General features: G+C 40.3%; 1 protein-coding gene across 2 annotated transcripts in view; it reads right to left on the bottom strand.

The window, feature by feature from the left end:
* Positions 1 to 23,117, bottom strand: part of FAM19A4 (family with sequence similarity 19 member A4, C-C motif chemokine like) — a 191,937-nt gene that overhangs the window by 137,876 nt on the left and 30,944 nt on the right. For both annotated transcript variants that reach the window (XM_025377022.1, XM_025377023.1), the window contains exons 2-3: positions 6,446 to 6,580; positions 2,006 to 2,121 (exon numbers count right to left, since the gene is read on the bottom strand). In XM_025377022.1, the coding sequence (XP_025232807.1) occupies positions 2,006 to 2,121; positions 6,446 to 6,459 (130 nt within the window). In that variant the 5' untranslated portion in view covers positions 6,460 to 6,580. The remainder of the gene's footprint in view (positions 1 to 2,005; positions 2,122 to 6,445; positions 6,581 to 23,117) is intronic.

Genomic DNA, 23,117 nt, shown 5'->3' with positions numbered 1-23,117 from the left:
CAAAAGCAGTCTTTTGTGTTTTTTAGACGCTTAGAAATACTACCTCTGGACTCTGTGGAAATGTATTAATGCTATTTGTCTTTAAGAAAGAGTCTCACCACCCAACCTGTGAAAATTAGGTGGGTTTTTATTTTTTTTTTTAATGCTTAAACGAAAATTAAATCTTTGATACACACCTACCATAACACCCCATCTCCCAAAACTGGGGGGGGATTCCCACCTTCTTCCGTGTCTCTTAGCCAGGCAGGTGGAGATAGGGTTGTAAGATACCTCCTTGTTTACACACAGCAATCAACATCCACTCTTCTAATCCAAGCCATAAAAAGCATCCAACTTCTAACTAGGGTTTCCTAGTGCCACCATTTATTTAATTGACCAGCACTAACCACGAAGCCCATGGGACAGTGCCGGGAGCCTTTCTGGACACTCAGACACAGCCTTCTGCAGGTAACTCTCTGCAAGTTGCTCCCACTGTCAGACTTCCATGTAATACACCCACAGCAGAGTGAAAATCTGACCGGAGTTTCTCAGTATCTCAGTGCACTGCCCCAATTAATTCTGGTGATCCTGAGTTCTCCATCAGCTAAGCACTAAATTGGGACAAAAATGCCACATGGACATTGCAAGGATCATGGACTTTCATTCCCTGAAGATCATTAGAGAAAATTTATAACATGAATGAGAGTGGGTGGTAATCCCACTGAAATGCTTCACCTGTCAACTAATCTGACTCCTAAACTCCACTCAAGAAAAGAGATAAGATCGAGGACCTCGAACTCTATCCTCATGAACAAACTCATAAAAATAGGTACAGCACAATAACCAACTAGCTATGGGTACTTCACAGCAGCCAAATGGTATTGATTTTATGCTGATTTGCTGAAACTGCAATCATTATTTTTCTCATCTTCTTGGAACTGTCACTTGAGGAGCAAAAATTGAGTTGTGTGAGATTTTAAAAATTATCTTGAGCCCTAAATTATGACTAACCTTAAAATATCAGAATAAAGAAGTGGAAAGTATAACATGTTATATATTTGGTGGTAAGACTATCTCATGAACTTTCCATACACAAGACCTTTGGAGAGAGAATTTATAATTCTGACCCATACACGATTTAGGGTTCAGGCATTACTCTTTTCCAAAGAAGTCAAAACATTTCTGGCACTGCCATGCCTCAGATTACCAAAGCTGAGAGAGTAAATTAATTGACAACAAGTCCACTGACAAATATGAATTATTCAGGAAAACACAATTCACTGAGGAGTTTCCACTGTGTTACTTTAAATGTTGATGTAAGAAAGAAAGGACAAACACAAAAAAAACACACAAACTGATCTGTAGCTGATGGTTTTGATCTCGCCTTTAAAAATCAGCAATGCAGAGATATGAGTTTCACTGTTATCAGAATGACTGATCAGAATATTATCAGAATGACTGCCTCTAAATCTTTAGACAACACCTATTTTAAGTCCCTTACAAAAGTTACCACAGCTTTTTCTCTTTTCTTTTTTAAAAAAAAAATCATGTAGCATATTTTCTCCACATATCTCAAAAAGATCTTAAATTATCTGACTGTTCCCTTCACTAAAGCCCGATAAGTGTTAGTTGAAGTTTATCATAAAGATGTTCTACTTCTAAGGAAGCTGCAGGAGTGGGTGGATGGATGGATGGATGGACAGATGGACTGACATGTATACACACACACACGCCAACCACACAAATTGCTGCTGGTTTTCTGGGATTCCTTGAGAAAAAGTGCTATAAAAATAAAAGTGTGCCCAAGAAAACAAAAGTTTTTAAAAGCCTGAAAAATATTTTTAAAGGACTATTTAAGCACTAACGCATTAAACTGTGTTACTCCGCCATATTTCATGCTTCCTCTAGTTATTTACACACCATCAGAAGCTCACATCAGTTACCTGTGTCTAATATGTGGACTCTGACGTTTGGAGGGGTTGTATTAATTTATCTCAGCAGTGCATAATGAGCTTAAAGGGCTTACCTGCATGTCCCCGGAGGTGCTGGCTTGAGGCGGACATCAGCTTACAGCACACCATTAACACGTAGGCTAGAAAGAGCCAGTGCGACAGCAACACTGACTTAGCACAGGCTCTCATCCTGGAGGAAAAGCAGGGCTGGAGTCAGTGAGGGCTGAGGAAGGCCGGGTTCCCTGGCAAGAACCATCCTAGGAAGGCGGGAGAAAGCAGGGGCAGATCCCTGGAGCTGGAATTCCTTTCTCCCAAGAAAATAGAAGACCAATCAAACCTTATTTGCACTGAGCATTAAGTAAATTTTCAATAAAAACCTTTGATAAGTAAGAGTTTTCCGAGTTAGCCCTATGCATCAGTGAGAAGCTGAGAAGCTAATTTATGAATCTGCAAGTTGTTGCTTGAGTTATCCTAATAGAGCATGGGGATTTTATTCTATTTTATACCATGAGATGTAAAGGCAACACACGTAGAGCTAGATCCAAATAAAATACATATGATTTCTGGATCTGAAAGAATCCATGGAGATTTTGCACATGTGGTCCAAGAACTTTCTCCTGGTTTCTCTGACTGTACACTAAGGCTTTCTGGTCTGCAAGACTGGGTTCAGAGTTGATTAAGCCAATCTCAGCTCCTCCTTTGGGGAGGAGTATGGGCAGATACAGGTGAATATAAAATAAATTTAACTTCGTATGATGGACAGTATCAAAACAGTTGCTCAAAGACAATTCAGTTCATGTTATGGTTGTATGGTCTATTCTAAAACAAAAGAGTAAAAAAAGGAGGATATCAAAAACATTATTCCCAGCTGCCTAATTTTCTGCCCTTTTATAACATCATAAGGGAATTAAGTAGATAGAACTTGATTAACTTTGTTTGCTTTTTTTAAATTAACTTTTCAAGCAAAAGTCACTGCATTTGGCATCTGAAATTAGGTTCTTCCTCACACATGCCTCATGGCATCTTATTACCACAACAGATCAAAGAAACCCCCGTTTAATATATGCAAATGTATACACACTTATGGGCCGACAATAAAAACATGGCATCTGAGTTTGGCTTCTTGCCTGAGTCACACTATAGGCGAGACTCCTAAGGAAGTCCTCTAAGGAAGCATCTCCAGCTGCCAGCAACCTAGCAGTGCCTCTACCAAAGTCCCAGTTCCCTGCTCCAGGAAAACACATCAAAGCCTCAGGGGAACTGAATGCCCACACCATACTCCGAGGCACACACATGTTCTGCTGCCAACCTTCTCTCCCCGCGACCTCTCACAATTCAGTCAAATAGATCTTGTTAAAGGGTGTATTGCTTATTGATTTGAGATTTAGTCTGCTTTTTAAGCAGCCAAGACAATCATCTTTGAAGAACTTGGTGTTAAAGGTAACAAAAAGCATTGGCTTCCTTTTGCCCTTTTAAACTGTTTCAAAATGGTTTTAAATGTCTATGTTGGGTAATTTGCAATGCAGCAATAGAAAATTAATTCTTCATTTATGTGATGCCTTGAAATTTTCCCTTTTGGGGCCACTAATTATGACAAATTGGAAGCCAGGCTATCTGATCCAGCCTGCAAATGTGTTTTGTTTGATCTGTGCTTTAAAAAAAAAAAAAAATTTGAATTGGTTGCCAACACACAAAATGTCCAGATTGCACATCAGAATCCAGATTCTCTTTAAAAATTATTCCTGGCATCCCTGGGCTCACATTTCTGCATGGGAGTAACAGGCTGGGGTGGTCACAGCTGCCCCTAGACAGGTCTCCACAGTCCCTCCCAGCAGTCAGTACCTTGGGCCCAACCAGCCCGACTCATTTACATATGGCCATTTGTACTTCTGATCCTTGGGTAAGAGAAATAAGCTTTTGTAACAAATAGATCGATAGCTGACACTGGAATAAACTGAAATTTTAGAACACTATGTGTGAGACAGAGTGTTCCATTACAAAAAAACAAAAATCATCAAATACAGAAATTTGAGCCTCTGGACTTCCCCCAAATTATGTGATTGATAATAGCATCTAGAACTCATGTAAGATCCACATATTATTTTCTTTGCCACCTTTCAAGCTGCTTCTAGAGTTTCTGTCCCCTTCACGTGCGTACACTGAGGTGGGAGAGATGGAAGGCATGGGCATGCTTTGAGAAACTAAAGGCCCTTCGAAGCAGACAGGCTCCATGTTTCTGTGTAAGCTTAGAATGTTAGCAATGTCTGAAGCAAATTACCAAACTTAGAAGTTAAAACAACAATCTATAGCCATACTACCCTCAACCTACCTGATCTCAGAAGCAAAGCAGGGTCGGGCCTAGTTAGTGCTTGGACAGGAGCAGTGTGAAACACCACCAATATATTATCTCATAGTTTCTGTAAGTCAGGAGTCTGGCATGTTCTGGCTGGGTCTTCTGCTCAGAAACTCACAGGCTAAAATCAAGGTGTCAGCTGGGTGTGTCCTCATCTGGAGGCTCAACTGGGGAAGGATCACTTCCAAGTGCCCTCAGGTTGTTGGCCAAAGCCATTTTCTTGGGACTCTCTGTATTCCCTGTATTCTTGCTATCAACCAGGAACTGCTCTCAAGCCCTTCACATCTTTGCCACATGGCCCCTGCATGAGCTCCTTCATGGTTTGAATCTCTTCCTCCAGGAAAGGCTCAGTCTCATTTTAGGGCTTATCTGATTAGGTCAATCCCACCCAGGATAATCTCTCTTTTGATTAACTAAATTCAGTGTATGTGGAACCTTAAAAACACCTGTGAAATCCCTTCATCTATGCCTTACAGGTGTAATTTAATAAAAGATGTGACTCTCATCATAACCACAATGCCACCCACACTCAAAGGAAAGCAATTAAAATATTTAAAATAATGTCCCACTGTTGGCAATAATTGAATGAAATATATCTAAATCAAAGAGAAAGGGTTTCACTCGATAAAACCATAAATTGATAGATAATTTGACCATGTGTGTCAAGCATTTACAATCCAGCAGATCACTTATAGGATTTAACCCTAAAGAAATAACCAGCAATGTATGGGACTTTTTTTTATTGTTTATACTATTGAAAATGATCTGGCCATGCATGGTGGCTCTTGCTTGTAATCCCAGCACACTGGGAGACTAATGGAAGGATTGCTTGAGGCCAGGAATTCAAGGCAGGAGTGAGCTATGATTGTACCACCACACTCCAGCCTGAGCAAAGAGGGAGACCCTGTCTCAAAAAAAGAAGGCAGGAAGGCAGGAAGGCAGGAAGGCAGGAAGGCAGGGAGGCAGGGAGGCAGGGAGGGAAAGACAAAAAAAATGATCCAAATGATCCAAATGTTTAACAGTATGAGACTGGTTAAACAAATTATGACACAGCCATGAGATGGGATGTTCTTCAGTAATGAAAGTGATATTATAAAATGAAAAAGAAACAAAAGTTTATTTTAAATATATGAATTCTATGACAGCCTGGGCCTGTTTTGCCTTCAGATCCATTCTTCCCCCTTCCCCGGTATTGACGGCTGGCAGACCCTCTAGGCTGCATTTCCCAGGCTCCCAGGTCAGCTGGTTACTGGCTGGATTCAGTCAAGGAAAGGCAACAGCTGGAACCTGGAGAATAGGAAAAGGGATAGGCCAGGACATCTCTCCCTGCCTTCTCTGTCTTTAGCAGGATCTGTGGAGTGGCCATTTCTCCACCATGGCTCTAGTTCCTGCCAGAAGGGCCCACTGTGGTTCTAGCTTCCACTCTAGTTTCCTTCTTCTAGGCACTGCTTCCTCACGGACTAACTGCTTCCATGGTCCCCAGCCAGGGGATGGCAGTGGCTTCCTGTGTATCTTCTGCGCAGTTTCCCTGACTCTCCCATCGTATGTATAAACAGTCTCCTGAATTCACTTCCCACTGGACAAAAATGGGAAGTTGGAGATAATGCATTCCCAAGACATGCAATTTACCCAAGCTCATGGAGCAGTGAAAAAGTCAGCAGAATAGTTTGTTTTTCTGGTTGGATTCCAACAACAAATGCCTTAAATCAAAAGTCTCAAGGGCAGACATTCCAAATCCTGGGCAATGATCCCTAATCTTCTTATGTGGACAATTCAATGTAACGAGTTGCTGGGTGAGTAGCAATAAGTTCCCAGTCCCTAAAACAAGTATTCACTTAACAGTAGCTCAACAACCACTCCCCCAGAGAAATGCCAGGTCACAGTGGTGGGGGTGGGGCCAGAAAGCTAGTCAGCAATAGATTTATATTTCCTCATCTTTTCCCCTACTGAATAAACCAAAGTACTATTTTGCAAACTGAAACCATTTTCATTCCACAGACGAAAGCTAAAATGAAAAGATCAACATTTCCCCAAATTCTCAAAAAGTCTGTGTAAAAGCAGGCTCCTAAAAAGGATCATCAACTCCAGGATACTCACTTTTGCTAAATTCTCAATACTTTGTAAAGATATCATGTCCAGGTAAACGTTAAAATAATCTTACCTTGGGGACCTCATAAGATTTGGTTCTAGTCAAACACAATTATTCCAGGATGTATTTCAGAGTGACTCCAAATTCCCATCTGTAGCTAAACCAATCATTTCTGCCGTTCCAAAAAAGTATCATAGCTCAGAAGACCTACGTTAAAAAGGCCAAAAAAAAAGAATCAATTAGCATTTTAATATTAAAATGAAACTAATTTCCAGTAGCAAAATAATGGTTTTTAACCATGACACCTGCAGTTTCAGGCAAGTGGCAGACAGCCAAACATATCCATAGTTGTGAGGTGTCCTAATATTAGGGAGGAAAAGATACAGAATTCTACAGTCATTAACTAGCCACATATTAGTTAACATAACATAGTTTTAAAGAACTTCCTGCAGCAGGAAAGGTACTCAAAATTTAACAAAGGGCCCCAAATCATTTGAAATGGACAAATTTCACTCTCCCATTTCATTGACCATCAGGCAAAAATGGAAGTTGGAGATAATGCATTCCCAAGACATGCAATTTGCCCAAGCCCATAGAGCAGTGGAAAAGCCAGCACAAAGATCTGAATTCTTAGATTTGTGTGACATAAGCCTGAAGATGATGCTAGAATATCTACAAGGTCGCTTTTTGAAAGAATGTTAATAGAACACCAAGAGAAAAAGTGTTTCCAATATAATCCACAATATCAAAATATAAAGAACACTTGTGAATACTATAATTGACACTCCCTCAATGCACAAACCTAAAAGGATTTTTCTACTTAGTGAACACATTTGTAAAAGGAGTCAGATGATCCTAAAGCAAAGACATCTTAAGAAAAAAATAGAACATGAAACGATACCATTTGTAATGATGCTAAGTTAAATACATCCCTCCCAGTGGTGGTGATCAGAGAAAAATAATGATATGCATTAATAAATATTCAAGTTGCAAATATAACATAAAAATAATTTTTGAAATGCAGTTTAATTACTTTAGAATCCTGTAGAACCAATTAAGAATCCACCACCAAGCACAACTGAGATTTTTCTCTTGGATAACCCAAAGACAATTCCACAAGTTTGATTAGAGAATACTTTCAGTAATAAATTTAAAGACTCACCACTTTGGGGCTGCATATAGGAGAGTATGGGTAATTAATTAGTTCAACAAGAGGGAAATGGCTTTAAATAACTGTATAAATATGAGTTGCTCAGAAAAAAAAAAAAAACTTGAAAATGTTCATCTCCCAGATCCTCCAACTTTATTAAGTATGTTTGTCCTTATGTCCACCCAAGGGCATGATGTGACCTTCTGCTATCAGAAAGAACTACACAATATAATTTATCAGAACCCATCATAATGAACTCCCCACATATTGAAAACCAAAATGACCTTTCCTGGCTAATATTTATCTTATTTTCTTCATACAAAAGGAACCACTGGGTATTCTTTTTTCAATTCATTAAAAAGATAGATCCATCAGTGGAAAGTAATGCGATCTAATAGTTCTTATGCCAGACAAGAAGCCAGGAGTTTAATTTTAGGCTGAGCAGTAACTCATTCAGTCATATTTTCCCAGAGTGCACCTGAGGCACTTACTTGAAAGAATTAACTCTTTCTTGTCATGTCTTAGTCTGTTTTCTGCTGCTATAACAGAACAGAAATTGAGTAATTTACAAAGAAATTTATTTCTCACAGTTCTAGAGGCTGGGAAGTCCAAAGCACGATGGCAATTAAATTTCAACATGAGTTTTGGAGGAGACATTCAAGTCATAACATTCCACCTCTGGCCTCCCAAAACTCATGTTCTTCTCACATACAAAGTGTATTCATTCCATCTCAATAGCCAAAAAGCACCAATTCAAAAGCCCAATGTCCAGAGTTCCATCTAAACAGATATGAAACTCAAGATTCATCCCACCTCAAATGCCCTCCAGCTGTAAGCCTATAAAATCAAAACAAGTTATCTACTTCCAAAACACAATGATGGAATAGGCATAAAATAGACATTCCCATTCCAAAAGGGAGAAATAGGAAAAGGAAAGAAGTAACTCATTCCCAGTATGTCCAAAACCCAACAGGTAAAACAACATTAAATCTTAAAGCTGGAGAATAATGTCCTTTGGCTCTGTATGTCCTGCATCCTGGACATGCTACAGCAGGAATTAGGTTACCAACACCACCGGCAGCCCTGCCCCGGTGGCTTTGCTGGACCCCATCCACTCAGCAGCTCTCTTGGACTGGGGTCTTGTGCCTGCAGCTCTCCCAGGCTGGAGTTGTACACTGGCAGCTCTACATTTCGGGAGTCTCTGAGGTAGCCTCACTCCCATGGTTCCACCTAAGGACTGCCCCCTAGTACATGCTCTCTGTGGTGGGTCCTCCCTCGTGACAAGTTGTAACAAGTTTCTGCCAGGACTCCAGACTGTCTGATACATCCTTTGGAATCTATGTGGAGGTGACCATGGCCCCAAGGCTCATGCACTCTATACTTCCACAGGATCAGCACCATGTGGATGCCATCAAGGCATACCACTTGTGACCTCTGAAGCTCTGGCACTAGCTGTACCTGGGTCTGCTTGAGGGGTGCTGCATTGGAATTTGGGGAGAATTCCAAGGCTGCACAGGGTATTGAATGCTGAGGTCCCACAGGTACCCCTCTTGAAATCTTGCCCTCCAGGTGCTAGCTTGCCTGAAAGATCTCTGAAATACCATCAGGATAATTCTCTCATTGTCTTTAACAGCACCTGGCTCCATCCTAGCTGTATCAATCTCTTTAGCAAATGGTTGCCTGACCACACCCTTAGTACTCTCTCCCAAATACAGTTTTATTCTTCACATGGACAGGCAGAGAGTCTTCCAAATCTTTCTGTTCTGCTTCCCCTTTAATTGTAAATTCTGTCTTTAAATAATGTCTCTATTCACTCATTTTACCGTAAGTACCCAAAAGAAGCCATGTAGCACCTTGAACACTCTCCTGCCGCATATCTAGATCATTGCTCTTAAATTCCATCTTCTAATGGAATCTTCTAAACCCTAGTGCATGGACACAATTCAGCCAAATTCTTACCATGTTAAAACAAGGATTGCCTTTACTCTGGTTTCCAATACCATGTTTCTCATTTCTGCTTGAGACTTCATCAGAATGGCCCTTATCATCCATATTTCTAACATTCTGATCACAACCTCTTAAGTGATCTCTAAGAAGTCTCAGACTTTTCCTACAGCTATTCTCTTCTGAGCCCTCACCAGAGCCACCCTTAACACTCCATTCACAGCAATACAGTTTTTCAGCATTTACTTCAAAACTGTTCCAGCCTCTACCCCGTACCCAACTCCAAAGCTGCTTCCACATTTTCAAGTATTTGTTATAGCAATAACCCCACTCTCTGTACCAATTTTTTACCTTAGTCTGTTTTCTGCTGCTATAACAGAATATCCGAAACTGAAACAGAATACCTTTTAAAAAATCTATTTCTCATAGTTCCAGAACTGGGAAGTCTAATATCAAGGTGCCAGCATCTGGTGAGGGCCTTCTTGCTACATTATCCCATGGCAGAAGATGGAAGAGGAAGAGTGCTCAAGCGAGCAAGAAGGGGCTGAACTCGCTTGTGTAACAATCCACTCTCACAATAAGGAACACAGCCCCCGAGATAATGTCATTAATCTATTCATGAGGGTGGAGGCCTCATGACCTAATCCACCTCTTAATGATCCTACCTCTTAATACCATCTCAATGACAATTAAAGTTCAACATGAGTTTTGGAGGGGACATTTAAACCAAACTGTGTCACTTCTAAACTTCAGTACATTCAAGATCAATAACTTTGTGCATGGCACCAAAAGAAAGCATTTACTTGCAATCATTTTATTCCTGTTGTTTCCAACTATAACACAGTCCATTCTATCACTCTGCTTCAAAAGTCATTTGTTTTTAAAGAGTCTCAGTGTTCTCAATGATGAAAGACATTGCCCATATCTAGACTAAGAACATTTTTTTAGAACATGTCTGGTCATTTTCGGAATGAACTAAAAAGATGGTGGATGCTGGGCTGCATTTTTCATCTTCTGCCTGATGTGTGGGTATTATGTGGAGACAGTCACGGATTTACTACAGAAGAGCAGAAAGCCTATTTATGTCTCCTGGCACCAAGAAACTTTGAGGTTCTGAGGCAGAAGAGACCATTCTTCAGATGTTTAATTTATTTCCATGTTACACAAGAAAGAATTCTACCTACACTTGATTTCTTATCAAGGAAAATAGAGAGGCTGTGCCTTCCTCTTCTCTTGATCTACTTGCCTCCATTATTGGTGGGGTGAATTCCCTCGGAGAACTATTCTTTCAGAATACAGTCATTCACTTGTAGATGAGCACCTTCAGAATACCTCTCCTGTTTACTATACCCACCTCACCCCACTTGAGAATCTGCAGGGCATTACATTTCCCCCATCTTTTCACTCTAAAACTCTGCAATGATGAAATACCAGTTCCTCTTAAAACTGAAAGACACACTGACCTTAAACCTGGATCTAACCATGAGGAAAATTAGATGAACTCAAATTTGAGAAACCTCCTGCAACATAATTTCTCTGCTTTCTTAAATAGTATCAAGGTCATGAAAGACCAAAAAAAAAAAAAATTAAATAAACATGAACATTGTCTCAAATAAAGGCAAGAAACATGGCAACCAAATGCAACTGTAATCTTACATTGGATCTTGGACCAGGAAAAAATAGCCACTCTCAGAATGAACTGTATGCCCACACAAAAACAAGGACACATATACGTAGCCATAAAGGACATTATTGAGAAAATCAACAGTATCTGAATATAGCCTGTAGATTGCATTACTGTGTTCTATCAACATTAAATTTCCTGATTTTAATCCTCATACTGTAGTTAAGAAAGAAAATGCCCTTATTATTAAATACACCTTGAAATATTTAAGAATAAAGAGGAAAATGCCTCCCATTTATTTTCCAATGACTTTAAGAAAACATGGGAGGGAAGAAGGCAAGAGGAAAGAGAGAGAGAAGAGCAGGATAGAGGGAATGAAGAAGAGAGAGGGAATGAATGGATGCAAAAACAAATAAGCAAAAGGTAAGCAGCTAGGTGAATCAGGGTACAAGGTATATGGGAATTCTTTGTACTCTTCTATGAACTTTTCATTAAATTGGAAATGATACCAAATTAAGACATTACATTCATACTTAAAAGGCTTCAGTTTACAAAATATACTAAAATGATTGAGAGTTTGTTGCCAATTCTAAACAATGAGGAGAGTGAAAGTTTGAATGTTCTGGTTGATTCAACTCTCTGAGCATTCACCCAAGCCTCCAGAGAAGGTTTATTTGTTTTTACTTTAAGAACACTTACATAGCGCCTGCCAGGAACCATGCACTTGTTAGTCATTTTAAAATACAAACTCACTTTCAAAGAAGGATTTATTTACATCACAATATGGCATAGGTAGAAGCGGCTTGTCCAAGCTCACTTAGCTAGTAAGTGGCTGAGCCAAGATTCTAATTTATGCTGTCTGGTACCAAGGTACCTACAGTTTCAGTTCTAGTAAAAGCATTTCTAAAAAATATCAGTCCCTTTTCATGCTTTAGTAAACAGGAGGGAAATAAATCTGTCTTTCTTCAGGACTTGAAGACATTGGTCATCAATCTGACATTAAAAATTCTGTCTGTGGCTGAATTTGTGTAGACAATTAGACTGAATTTGTTAGCAGACGCTGGGATTGTGCCTATGATGGTTTACATTAATGCCTAAATAAATATTGCCTCATCTCTGAAAAGCTAGTGAAAAACAGTGGCACAGGCTTCTGATATGCTACTGATTTATTAAAGGTTAACTAATGTCATTTCCCAAATTAAGACCAAGTATGCAAGAATTACATACAGCTTGAGTGCCTTCGCCGCCATTTTTTTAAGCAGATGGAAAACAGCTGCACTTCTGAATAGAATTCTCTAAAACGTTTCAGTGAAGATATACCAGAGCCAGAACATCATACACGAAGGCTAAATTACTTCAGTTGATTTCTATGAAGGAATTCAGCACCAAAACATTACAAACAGATTTTTGTCTGTGCATCCACTCAAACTCATCTCCTAACACGTTCAAATTCAAAAGCACTTTTGCAACAATACACAGCAAAACAGAATCTGCTTAATAACAAAAACAGCCCAAGTGCTACTAAACCACACTGCCCTTTCCCACCTGCCCATTCACCAGGGAAGTCTCCAAGCGCATCTTGCATCACCTCCTGAGTGAGGAGGTTTGGATAATTAGCTATTTCCAGACTCACCATCAGTTCATCTCTGACCTCCCGGGCTGAGATCTACCAGGATAGCCTGGTGCCTTCTGTACTCAGCCCCTTGGGTATTGGGGCACTAGTAGGAATAATTTTTTCAGCTAATGATGTAAGAGGTGACACCCTAAAGAGTTTAGACATTGCGGTAAATCATTTTTCCACACTAATTTTCACCCAGACAGATGATGGTAGTGGGAAATGTTTCAGAAATCAGCAATCTGGGTTTGGGGAGTAACTAGAGGGTTTTATGAGTGGAAGGGTAGCGATGGGGGGAGACTATCCCACTAAGTGATGTCTTTCCATTCTCATAATCAATAGAAATGTCAAAGCAGAACTTGCCTACATAAAACCATTCATCATTTCTCCAGACAGAAATGAGGAAAGATGTTTTCATTTCCAGTTGCTTAAATAACACAATCACATTGAATTGTCTTTAGAAATCTGCAAACAGCTTTTCCACCAAAGCATGCACAACAAAATGTAACTTCTCTCTTGACAAATATATCCTGAAATAAGGCAGGTATTAATGATCTTCTTATATTAAAGAGTGTGCTGATGAACGTAAGTGTACTTAATAGGTTACCAACGTTTATGTGAATATATTTCAAGCACTGATACATGGCAGAACTTCCGCTGAGCTATCATTTATAATTATCACATATGCGGAATTACTTTTGTAATTTAGAGAATATTCATTGTCATATGTTAAAGCAGACATGTTTTTCCACCAATATGTGGTATACACCTGACACAAATTGCTTTTTATTGCTTGCTTAAAAATCATCAGTGAAGAATTTACTACTGAACCATTTTACAACATGCTAAAGCATGTTGTAAATGAGCCATTAAAGACAATAACTGTCTATTAAATACTAAAGAATTTTATAAATGGCATTTTAATTTCAAGTGTTACCAATACCATCTCATCTAAATTAGGTGGTAGAGAGTTGTTTTAGAAGAGTGAGAAGGTTGGAGGGGGGTGGATGATGAGAAATCAGTTAATGGGTACAATGTACATTCATCAGGTGATGGATACTCTAAAAGCCCTGCCTTGACCACTACACAATCTACACATGTAACAAAACTGACCATGTGCCCATAAATATGTACAAAGAAATAAGATTCTTCTCCCATTTTTAAAAAGGGCTCTTCTAGTCACAGATGATTTAAATAAATAGACATGTTATGTTTATCTAAGGTTTACACTCTGTCATTTTAAGAACTGAGAAATTCCTTAAAATCACAGCATCTTCAGGTGAGTGCACTGATACATTCCTTCCTAATGGATATACGGTCAAACCAAGCATTTCGTTAATGAAGAAAAACTCTAGTCTTCAAGTGATCGTGAAGTAAAAAGTACAAAAGCAATCACTGCTAAGTAATACTGGATAATTGAGATCTGGTATACATAAAACTGAAAACTTTGCTGGCAAGTTACATAAAATAAAATGCGCTCACCAAAATCAGCAGTACCCAGCATGGCTCCACAGCTCGTTGTCCAAATGAAATTGCCCACGTCTGGGGCTGAACAAATGTAAACGGTAATGACAGTTTAGCCATAAATCTCTCAAGGCCCAATTATCCTTACTGCAGAGGGTTTATTTCTTTTAATTAAACCAGTTTTTAATTGGAAATTTTCCTCTCATTTCTCATTTTTCAAATATTCAAAACAGAGTGCCTAAGGATTTTATTTAACATAATCAATAGCCAACACAAATTTTGGAGACTGTCTACAAGTTGCCAAGTAGTTGAATTTTATCTGAAAAGTTTTTACATGATAAGATCTAACTTCTACATAAAAAAAATTTGTAAACATTAACTAATGGGTCTTCTAATACTATCATCATTACTATGGGCAGGTGGGAGTCTGTTTACTTATAACCAGAACATAAAGTTCTTGAGGGGAGAATAATGTCTTATTTCTCTTCTACCCCAACTGCTAGTATAATACCTTGCATACCGTGGAAATTAAATATGTTTTGTTAATAAATGAATAAATGTAAGCCCCCCCGTTTCACTCCCAAATGAATGGACATTTAACCTCTATGCTTCCCAAATTCCTCATCTGTAAACAAATATAGTTTAACTGGATGACCTCCAAGGTATCTTTCAGCTGTAACAATAACTCGCAGACCATTTTAGGAAAAGTACAGTGTGATTTAGCTACTGTTAAAAAACAGCTCACGGATCTATATACACAGTAAATTCAGCCATGAGTGGATTACATGGCAAGACAAAGCCCATTGCAGACAATATTGGCCATTCTAATCTATTAGTGGGATAAAGGCTTCTTAAAAGCTTAATCTAAACCTGTATTACATTTCAACCTTAAAATCATCTTTTGTTTGACAATGGTGCCCTCCTGTGGGCAAAACAAGGAAATATTTTCACCATGTTAACATGTTAACTGGTTTACAATATGAATGTTTTTATTATAATTACACCTTTAAATTTTTAATAAAGCCATATTTATAAATAGAATGCAAACTATTCTTAAACATAAGATATAATTTAAATAACACTATCACACTAAATAGTATTACCAAAAGAAAAAGTTAAATCAAAATATACTAACAGCTTCTAAATGAAATGGTAATTATTTCTATGGAATACTGCACATAATAAATGCAGGCTTAGTGGGATTCAGTATTTGTTGGTTCTTCCTGTTACTTTTTTTTTTTTTTTTTTTTTGAGAAAGAGTCTCACTTTGTCACCCAGGCTGGAGTACAGTGGTACAATCAGAGGTCACTGCGTCCTTCATCTCTGGGACTCATGTGATCCTGCCACCTCAGCTTCCCAGGTAGCTGGGATGATAGGCACATATCCCCATGCCTGGTTCATTTTTTGTATTTTTAGTAGAGACGGGGTTTTGCCATGTTGCCCAGGCTGGTCTCAAACTCCTGGGCTCAAGCGATCCTCCTGCCTTGGCCTCCCAAAATACTGGTGTGAGCCACCACGCCTGGCCCTGTTACTTCTATAACACAAGTCTATGCTACGAACTATCAAATGTCCTAAGCTATTTAAAGATGTTCAAACACCCAGCCTGTGTGTACTGAAAGCAGACTCAGCACTGGCATTATACTGGGACATGCTGGGGGAAATTAAGAAGACTGATTCTTGTCAATTCAAGACAAAGCTAACTGGAAAAGACAAAACACACAAGGAGCAGCCAACAGACTAGGCCATTCAATATTTTGCAGTGTGTTTTAGCATAATGAAAACAAAGACTTGAACCATGTGGAAAAGGGTAAGATCACTGGGGACTGCCGTAATCCAGGAAACCTTCCTGGAAGAGGCAACAGCACAGAACAGTAAAAGAAAAGATGGAAAGGAGTAAAGAGAAGTTTGAGGGTGTTTTTGGTTTTTTTTTTGGTTTTTTGTTTGTTTTTTTGAGACAGAGTTTCACTCTTGTTTGCCCAGGCTGGAGTGCAATGGTATGGTCTCTGCTCACTGCAACATCCACCTCCTAGGTTCAAGCAATTCTCCTGCCTCATCCTCCCAAGTAGCTGGGATTACAGGTGCACACCACCACGCTGGGATAATTTTTGTGGGGTTTTTGTTTTGTTTTTGTCTTTGAGATGGAGTCTCACTCTATCACCCAGGCTAGAGCGCAGTGGCACAATCTCGGCTCACTGCAATCTCTGCCTCCCAGGTTCAAGCAATTCTCCTGCCTCAGCCTCCCAAGTAGCTGGGATTACAGGCACACCCCACCACGCCCAGCTAATTTTTGTATTTTTAGTAGTGACAGGGTTTCACCATGTTGGCCAGGCTGGTCTCAAACTCCTGACCTCAGTTGATCTGCCTGCCTCGGCCTCCAAAAGTGCTGGGATTACAGGTGTGAGCCACCACGCCCAGCCTTAATTTTTGTATTTTTAGTAGAGACGAGGTTTCACCATGTTGGCCAGGCTGGTGCAAACTCCTGACCTCAAGTGATCCACCCACCTCGGCCTCCCAAAGTGCTCATGGGATTACAAGTGTGAGCCACCGTGCCCAACTGTTTTTGGTTTTGTTTGTTGTTCTTTTTGATGTAAAAGGTCTATATATGTGTGTGGGTTTGTTTTGTTTTGTTTTGATTAGATTAGGTGGGGGGAGGGGAAGAGCCACTAAAGGATCTACTCATGTAGAGAAAAGAGGAGAGGAGCTACAGTGGGGAGGGGAATTAGCTATCCACAGGGAAGTTAGAAGAGCCAGCACAGCCGCCATGCTCTATTTCTGCATTCAATGGGTCACCTCTGCATGATTCATTCAACAAGAATTTTTTTTTTTTATCAACTCTCTGTGCCAGAGCCTGTGCTGGGTACCGGACACTGAGGGTAGACAAGGTCCCCAGTGTCCTGGAACTTGCATTATAGTGTGGGGGGACAAACAGGTAAACAAGCATAAATAAGGTAACTGTGGGCTGAGAGAAGCCTTATAGAGAAAACAAAAGTGAACAATGTGATGGAGACTAGCTGAGCTCGGAGGAAAAGAGGTTAGCTACTTGGACTGGGTGTTCAGGGATGGCCTGGCCTCACTGAGAAGGTGACTGTGACATCATGGTGAATTACATAATGTGACCTTCCAAGGGAAGCATATTCCAGGTAAAGAGACAGCACAAAGGACCTGAAGCTAAAATAAGCTTGGTGTGTTCAGGAGCAGAGAGGTAGCTAGGGCGGCCAGAGGGGAGTAAGCAAGGCAAAGAGAGGTAGGAGGTAATGTTAGGTAGCAGGTGACAGAGAGGTATCTGGGGACAGATCAGGCAGAGAAGCTTGTAGGCTATAGTGTACCATTAGAATTTTATTCCAAATGTGGTATGAGAGTTTTAAGCAGGAGAGAAACAGGAGATGGTTTAGGTTTTCACAAGAGCCGTCCAGCTGCTGGGTAGAGAATGTCCTGATGTGGGGGCAGGATCAGAAACAAGGAGTCTATTGTAGCCATCCAAGCAAGAGATGGTGATGGCTTGGAGCAGGATGGTGACAACAGAGCCCAAGAAAAACTGATCATCCAAGGCCAAACGTAGCACCAAGCACACAACAGGTTCTCAATAAATCTGTGAATGAATGAGTGCTTAAGTGAGTCAGTGAGCAAAACGTTATTATCAGTCTTGCCATATGCCATTGGTTTTTCACCTCTCTCTAGAGCTGGTGTCTGTCTCGTGGGTAAATACAACAAATACTGACACAGATGGGCCTGAAGAGAAGAAAAAGTGGCAAACACCTATTGACTGCTTGTTCGCAGACTAAGGTTTTGACGAGAAGTACAAGGGAATGAATTTGGCCAGTTATCTGGAGAGTAGGGTACCAGTGAAGCCCAGGCCTCTAAATGGGGTCCTCTCACATCCCTGCTGGGTATCTCAGACACTCCACATGGCAGCAAACTACCGAACTACCTGTAAGGTCCAAGTTTCAATAATACTAGTTTTTATCTTATGGACACTGTATTTCATACAATCTGTTGTTTTTGATTTGTTTTAAGACAAAATCTCAGTCTGTCACCCAGGCTGGAGTGCAGTGGCATGATCTCAGCTCACTGCAACCTCCGCCTCCCAGTTTTAAGTGATTCTCCTGCCTCAGCCTCCCGGGTAGCTGGGACTACAGGCACACGCCACCGTGCCTGGCTAATTTTTGTACTTTAGTAGAGACGGGGTTTTGTCATGTTAGCCAGGCTGGTCTCGAACTCATGACCTCAAGTGATCCTCCCGCCTTGGCCTCCCAAAGTGCTGGGATTACAGGCGTGAGCCACCACGCCTGGCCTAATCTAGTTTTTTACTCTTCACTTTGGCTACTAGGAAGCTGAGAGCCAAATTTATAGTTCATCTTCAGTAAGTGAACAGGACCTTTCACCATGCCTTTTATATGCTAATCTTATGCTTAATTATGCATATCCTTATTTTTGGCCAGGCTCGGTGGCTCATGCCTGTAATCCCAGCACTTTGGGAAGCCGAGGAGGGCAGATCACCTGAGGTCAGGAGTTCAAGACCAGCCTGACCAACATGGTGAAACCCTGTCTCTACTAAAAATACAAAAATTGGCCAGGCATGATGGTGCATGCCTGTAATCCCAGCTACCTGGGAGGCTGAAGCAGATGAATTGCTTGAACCCAGGAGGCAGAGGTTGCAGTGAGCTGAGATCATGCCATTGCACTCCATTCTGGGCCACAAGAGCAAATCTCCGTCTCACCAAAAAAAAAAAACTTATTTTTCCCTTTATCTCTCATTTCAATGTTATTCTTAAAGGCGCTCTCAAATCTGTTTTGATGAAGACATACACAAATGAATATATCAACAAGACACCGTACACTATAACAGGTCCAAAGTTCAGATTGTCTTAAGAGTCTCTTCATTGACTCTCCTTTTCTCTACCCATCCTACTTGCCAGAACAAAACTCAAAATTTCCCCCTTGACATGGTTACCTCAGGTGAAAGCATTCTTTCCAAATAAAAACTGTTACCCAGACTGTACATCAAAGGAAGTCCCAGGCAACAGATCACACCAGGATTCATTGACCGATTTCCTGGTAGATAGCAAGGTTGTGAGGGAATGGGACAAAGGACTGGTCAGGTTTGGTTTAAGGTAAATAGGAATGGGAGGAACAAGGTCCAGGACATGTGGCACAGGGAAGTGAGTGCAGTCAGGAGAGCTGGAGAAGGACAAGGTGAAAAGGGGGTGAGATGGGAAGGGACCCCAAGGAGACACATTTTACAGCTTGAGCAAAGGTCAGTCTCGACCAGCAGTGATTCAGAACCAGTCGCTTCATCTGAAATTAAAATCTACATGTTATGTGTGATCCAAGAATCCGGAAAAGTGTTCACAGACCCTAGAAAATATTGAAAGGTATATCTGACTGTTTTGCCCTCATGTTTAAGTCAAGGGAAGAGAATCAAAGAATCTGTTATGATAATGATTTAGCATATGTGGGCCAAGCCCTGTGGCTCGTGCCTATAATCCCAGCACTTTGGGAGGCCAAGGTGGGCGGATCACCTGAGGTCAGGAGACCAGCCTGGCCAACATAGTGAAAACCCATCTCTACTAAAAATACAAAATTAGCCAGGCATAGTGGTATGCGCCTATAGTCCCAGCTACTAGGGAAGCCGAGGCAGGAGAATGGCTTGAACCTGGGAGGCGGAGGTTGCAGCAAGCCGAGATCGCGCCACTGCACTCAAACCTGGGTGACAGAATGAGACTCCATCTCAAAAAAATAAAAAATTATTTAGCAGATATGTACTCTGGGTCAAATACTGGACCAAACAAGCACTTTATATCTCATCTTGTTGAATCCTTAGAATAACCCTCTAAGGAAGTCCGTTTTGTTTTGTTTACATCTCTGTTTAACAGGGGAGAAAATAAGTAAGTCCACTTCCAAACTAGACTGGGAGATTCCACTACCTGGGAAGAAAAGGTAGTGTCAACCAGAAAAAAAGTTTGAGAAAACAAGAGGGGGAAATGAAGTAGGTAGTAAGTGGTCAGCCAAGACCTTCTGAAGACTGAAGTCTGGACACTACAGAAAGCCCAACTCAGAATATTTCTCGGGTCGAGGATGCAGTTGCTAAAGATGGAGTCTTCCCAACACTAGCCATAGTTGTGTAAGAAATATATCACATAAATTTCAGCCACATATCTACTTTTCCATGTGTAAACTTTAGGAAATAAATGAAATACCTTTAAAATATTTCCAATGAAAATTTAGCATCCAAACTGAGAGGCTAAGGGTAAAAGACACATCAAATCTTAAAGCCTTAGTAGAAAAAAGAACTACCTCATTAATAATTTTTAATATTCCATGTAGAAATATTATTTTAGAATAGCCAGCTAAATAAAATATAATATGAAAATTAAGCATAAAATTCAGGCACACTGGTATAACCAAAAGTAGTTTTCCACAGACAAAAATATACCCTGGATTTTTTTTTTCTTCATTTCAAAAAAAAAGTTTTGGCATTCACAGAAGGCTTCTTAAACTCCTTCCATGGTTTGACATCATTGACTCAGATAAAGGCCTAGGAAGCCATTCCTCTTATTCAGGATCTAAAAAAGCAGCAGCTCACATTTATAATGCATTACAACTAGAACCTGAGGCCTAAGAAATGTCTATGTCGAGTCCACAGTTTCAAACACAAATTCACTCATCAAGGCTTTGTTCGGGCATCAGGGAAACATCCTGGCAGCAAGTATGCCTCTATAAGGAAATATTGGGTCGCGATCTCATAACTCCAACACACAGGAGATGCACCACACACTTTAGGAGACTTCTAAAGCAGAAAAACACAAGACATTAGGGAGAATGACCTCTTTTCCTAGTTTATGCCTTCAAGGTATTAAATGTACTATTCATCCCCAAAAGAAGAAATGCATATAAAAACTAAGACCACCATAATATGCAGTGTAATATAAAAATTAATATCTGGAATGCAAATTTATTTTCACCACCTAAAAGACATTTAAGCTTTAATTAAAATAATAGGCCGGGCATGGTAGCTCACACCTGTAATCCCAGCACTTTTAGAGGCTGAGGTGGGTGGATTGCCTGAGCTCAGGAGTTCAAGACCAACCTGGGCAACATGGCAAAACCCCATCTCTACAAAACACACACACACACACACACACACAAAATTAGCTGGGTGTGGTGGTATACACCTGTAATCCCAGGTTCTGGGGAGGCTGAGACATGAGAATCACTTGAACCTGGAAGGCAGAGTTTGCAGTAAGCCAAGATTGCGCCACTGCACTTCAGCCTGGGTGACGGAGCGAGACTCTCTCTTAATAATAATAATAATAATAATAATAATAGAGGTGCCTGGAAACCATTAATTCCAAAGTACCTTTGGTAACTGGGGCCAGAAGGAACAGAAGCCATATAATTCCAATATTATCCAGCTTTTCCCAGCCTTCCTGCCACAGCGTCTTTGCACATGGCAGTCCTTCTGTTCAGAGTCAAACACATTGTTCTCTCCTCCACTAAGTTAACTCCTACTCATCCTTCATATCTCAGGGCAAATATTACCACCTCAGAGAAGCATTCTACTCATTAGCTAAAATCCCAAATTTTAATCTTTTCTTCTTGGTACTCTCTAGAACTGCATTTTTATACTCACATGAGAACTCCCTACAGACTGGAGCTCTATGAGGGCAAAGATCAGGCCTCTTCTCTTAGCATTGCGTCTCATCTGTAGCCCTTTAACAGAGCAAGTACAAAGCACTCAACAAATACTTGTTGAATCAATGAGTGAATCTGAAAACCTAATCAGGCTATCCCATTTCCTTTACCTAATAAATTGGGTTTTTCAATCACAGTTTCCACTTTGCAGTGAAATTTTTAACCAAAGATGCTTTCCTAGACATTGACCTAATTCACAACTACTGCTTTCACTAAGGAACATCCCAGCCCCCATCAAACCTTCTAAGAAAGGCAGGGCAGCATGGTTTGCTATGTAGTTCAGCCACCCAAGGCTAATTCAAGCCAAGCCAAGGGAAATTTCCTCTTCCTGCAACTTAGAACTGAGATTGAGAAACAGCTAATCATTCTAGAATTAGCTGTCAAGGGAGGAATATATAAATTTAGGAGGTATGGGGTGGCCAGCTTTCCCTCATCCATGCAGGGGGTACAAAGAAAGCCGGACTTCACAGAGACAGGAGTGACACAGATGCACACAAAGCAGAAATGAGACTAGAAGAGGATGATCCAGGTCCCTGAAGGTCATTCTATTTTTAATTCCAAGACTTTCCTTGGCCTGCCTTTGTGCCTTCCCTTGAATTCCTCAAGAACTCCTATAGCTATTTCACTCAAAAAAAAAAAAAAAATTCTCATCTTTGCTTGGCCTCGCTGGAGTTCTGTGTTGATCTAAATAGAATTAGCCCATTTCATAGATAGGAAGAAATGAGCCCCCAGAAATTACCTTCCCAAAGTTACAGAGCTAATTAGTTGTAGAGCGGGGCTTTACACCCAAGCCTTCTGAGACAAGGGAAACTCTGTCTGTGCTACCCAATTAGTAGCTACTAACCATATGTGACTATTTAAATTTAAATTTAACTAAGTAAAATTTAAAATCAAGTTCATCAGTTCCAGGAACCTTATCTCAAGTGCTCCATAGCTCCATAGGGTAATATTGTCATATTGGACAGTACAGTTCTAGAACATCTATTTCTACTATTGCAGAAAGTTACATTGAATAGCACTAGAGCCTTGAAGGATAAGCCCTCTCTATTTGTAAAATCTGAAACAAACCGCAAAAGCTGAATTTGGCTGATACCAAACACAGTGGAACACACTGGAATGAGGGCAGATCTTGCCACCCCAAGGCTTGGGTTCTTGTCCTCACTCTTTACATCCTTTCAGTGGGCAAATCATTAGACCTCTCTGAACCTCAAGCTCTTTATCTGAAAATGGATTTGGAAATAACTACCTGGGTCAC

The sequence above is a fragment of the Theropithecus gelada genome, chromosome 2 (assembly GCF_003255815.1).
Source record: "Theropithecus gelada isolate Dixy chromosome 2, Tgel_1.0, whole genome shotgun sequence".
Lineage (NCBI taxonomy): Eukaryota > Metazoa > Chordata > Mammalia > Primates > Cercopithecidae > Theropithecus > Theropithecus gelada.
Note: the sequence above shows the minus strand (reverse complement) of the source record. Positions and strands in the feature narration are given on the sequence as shown.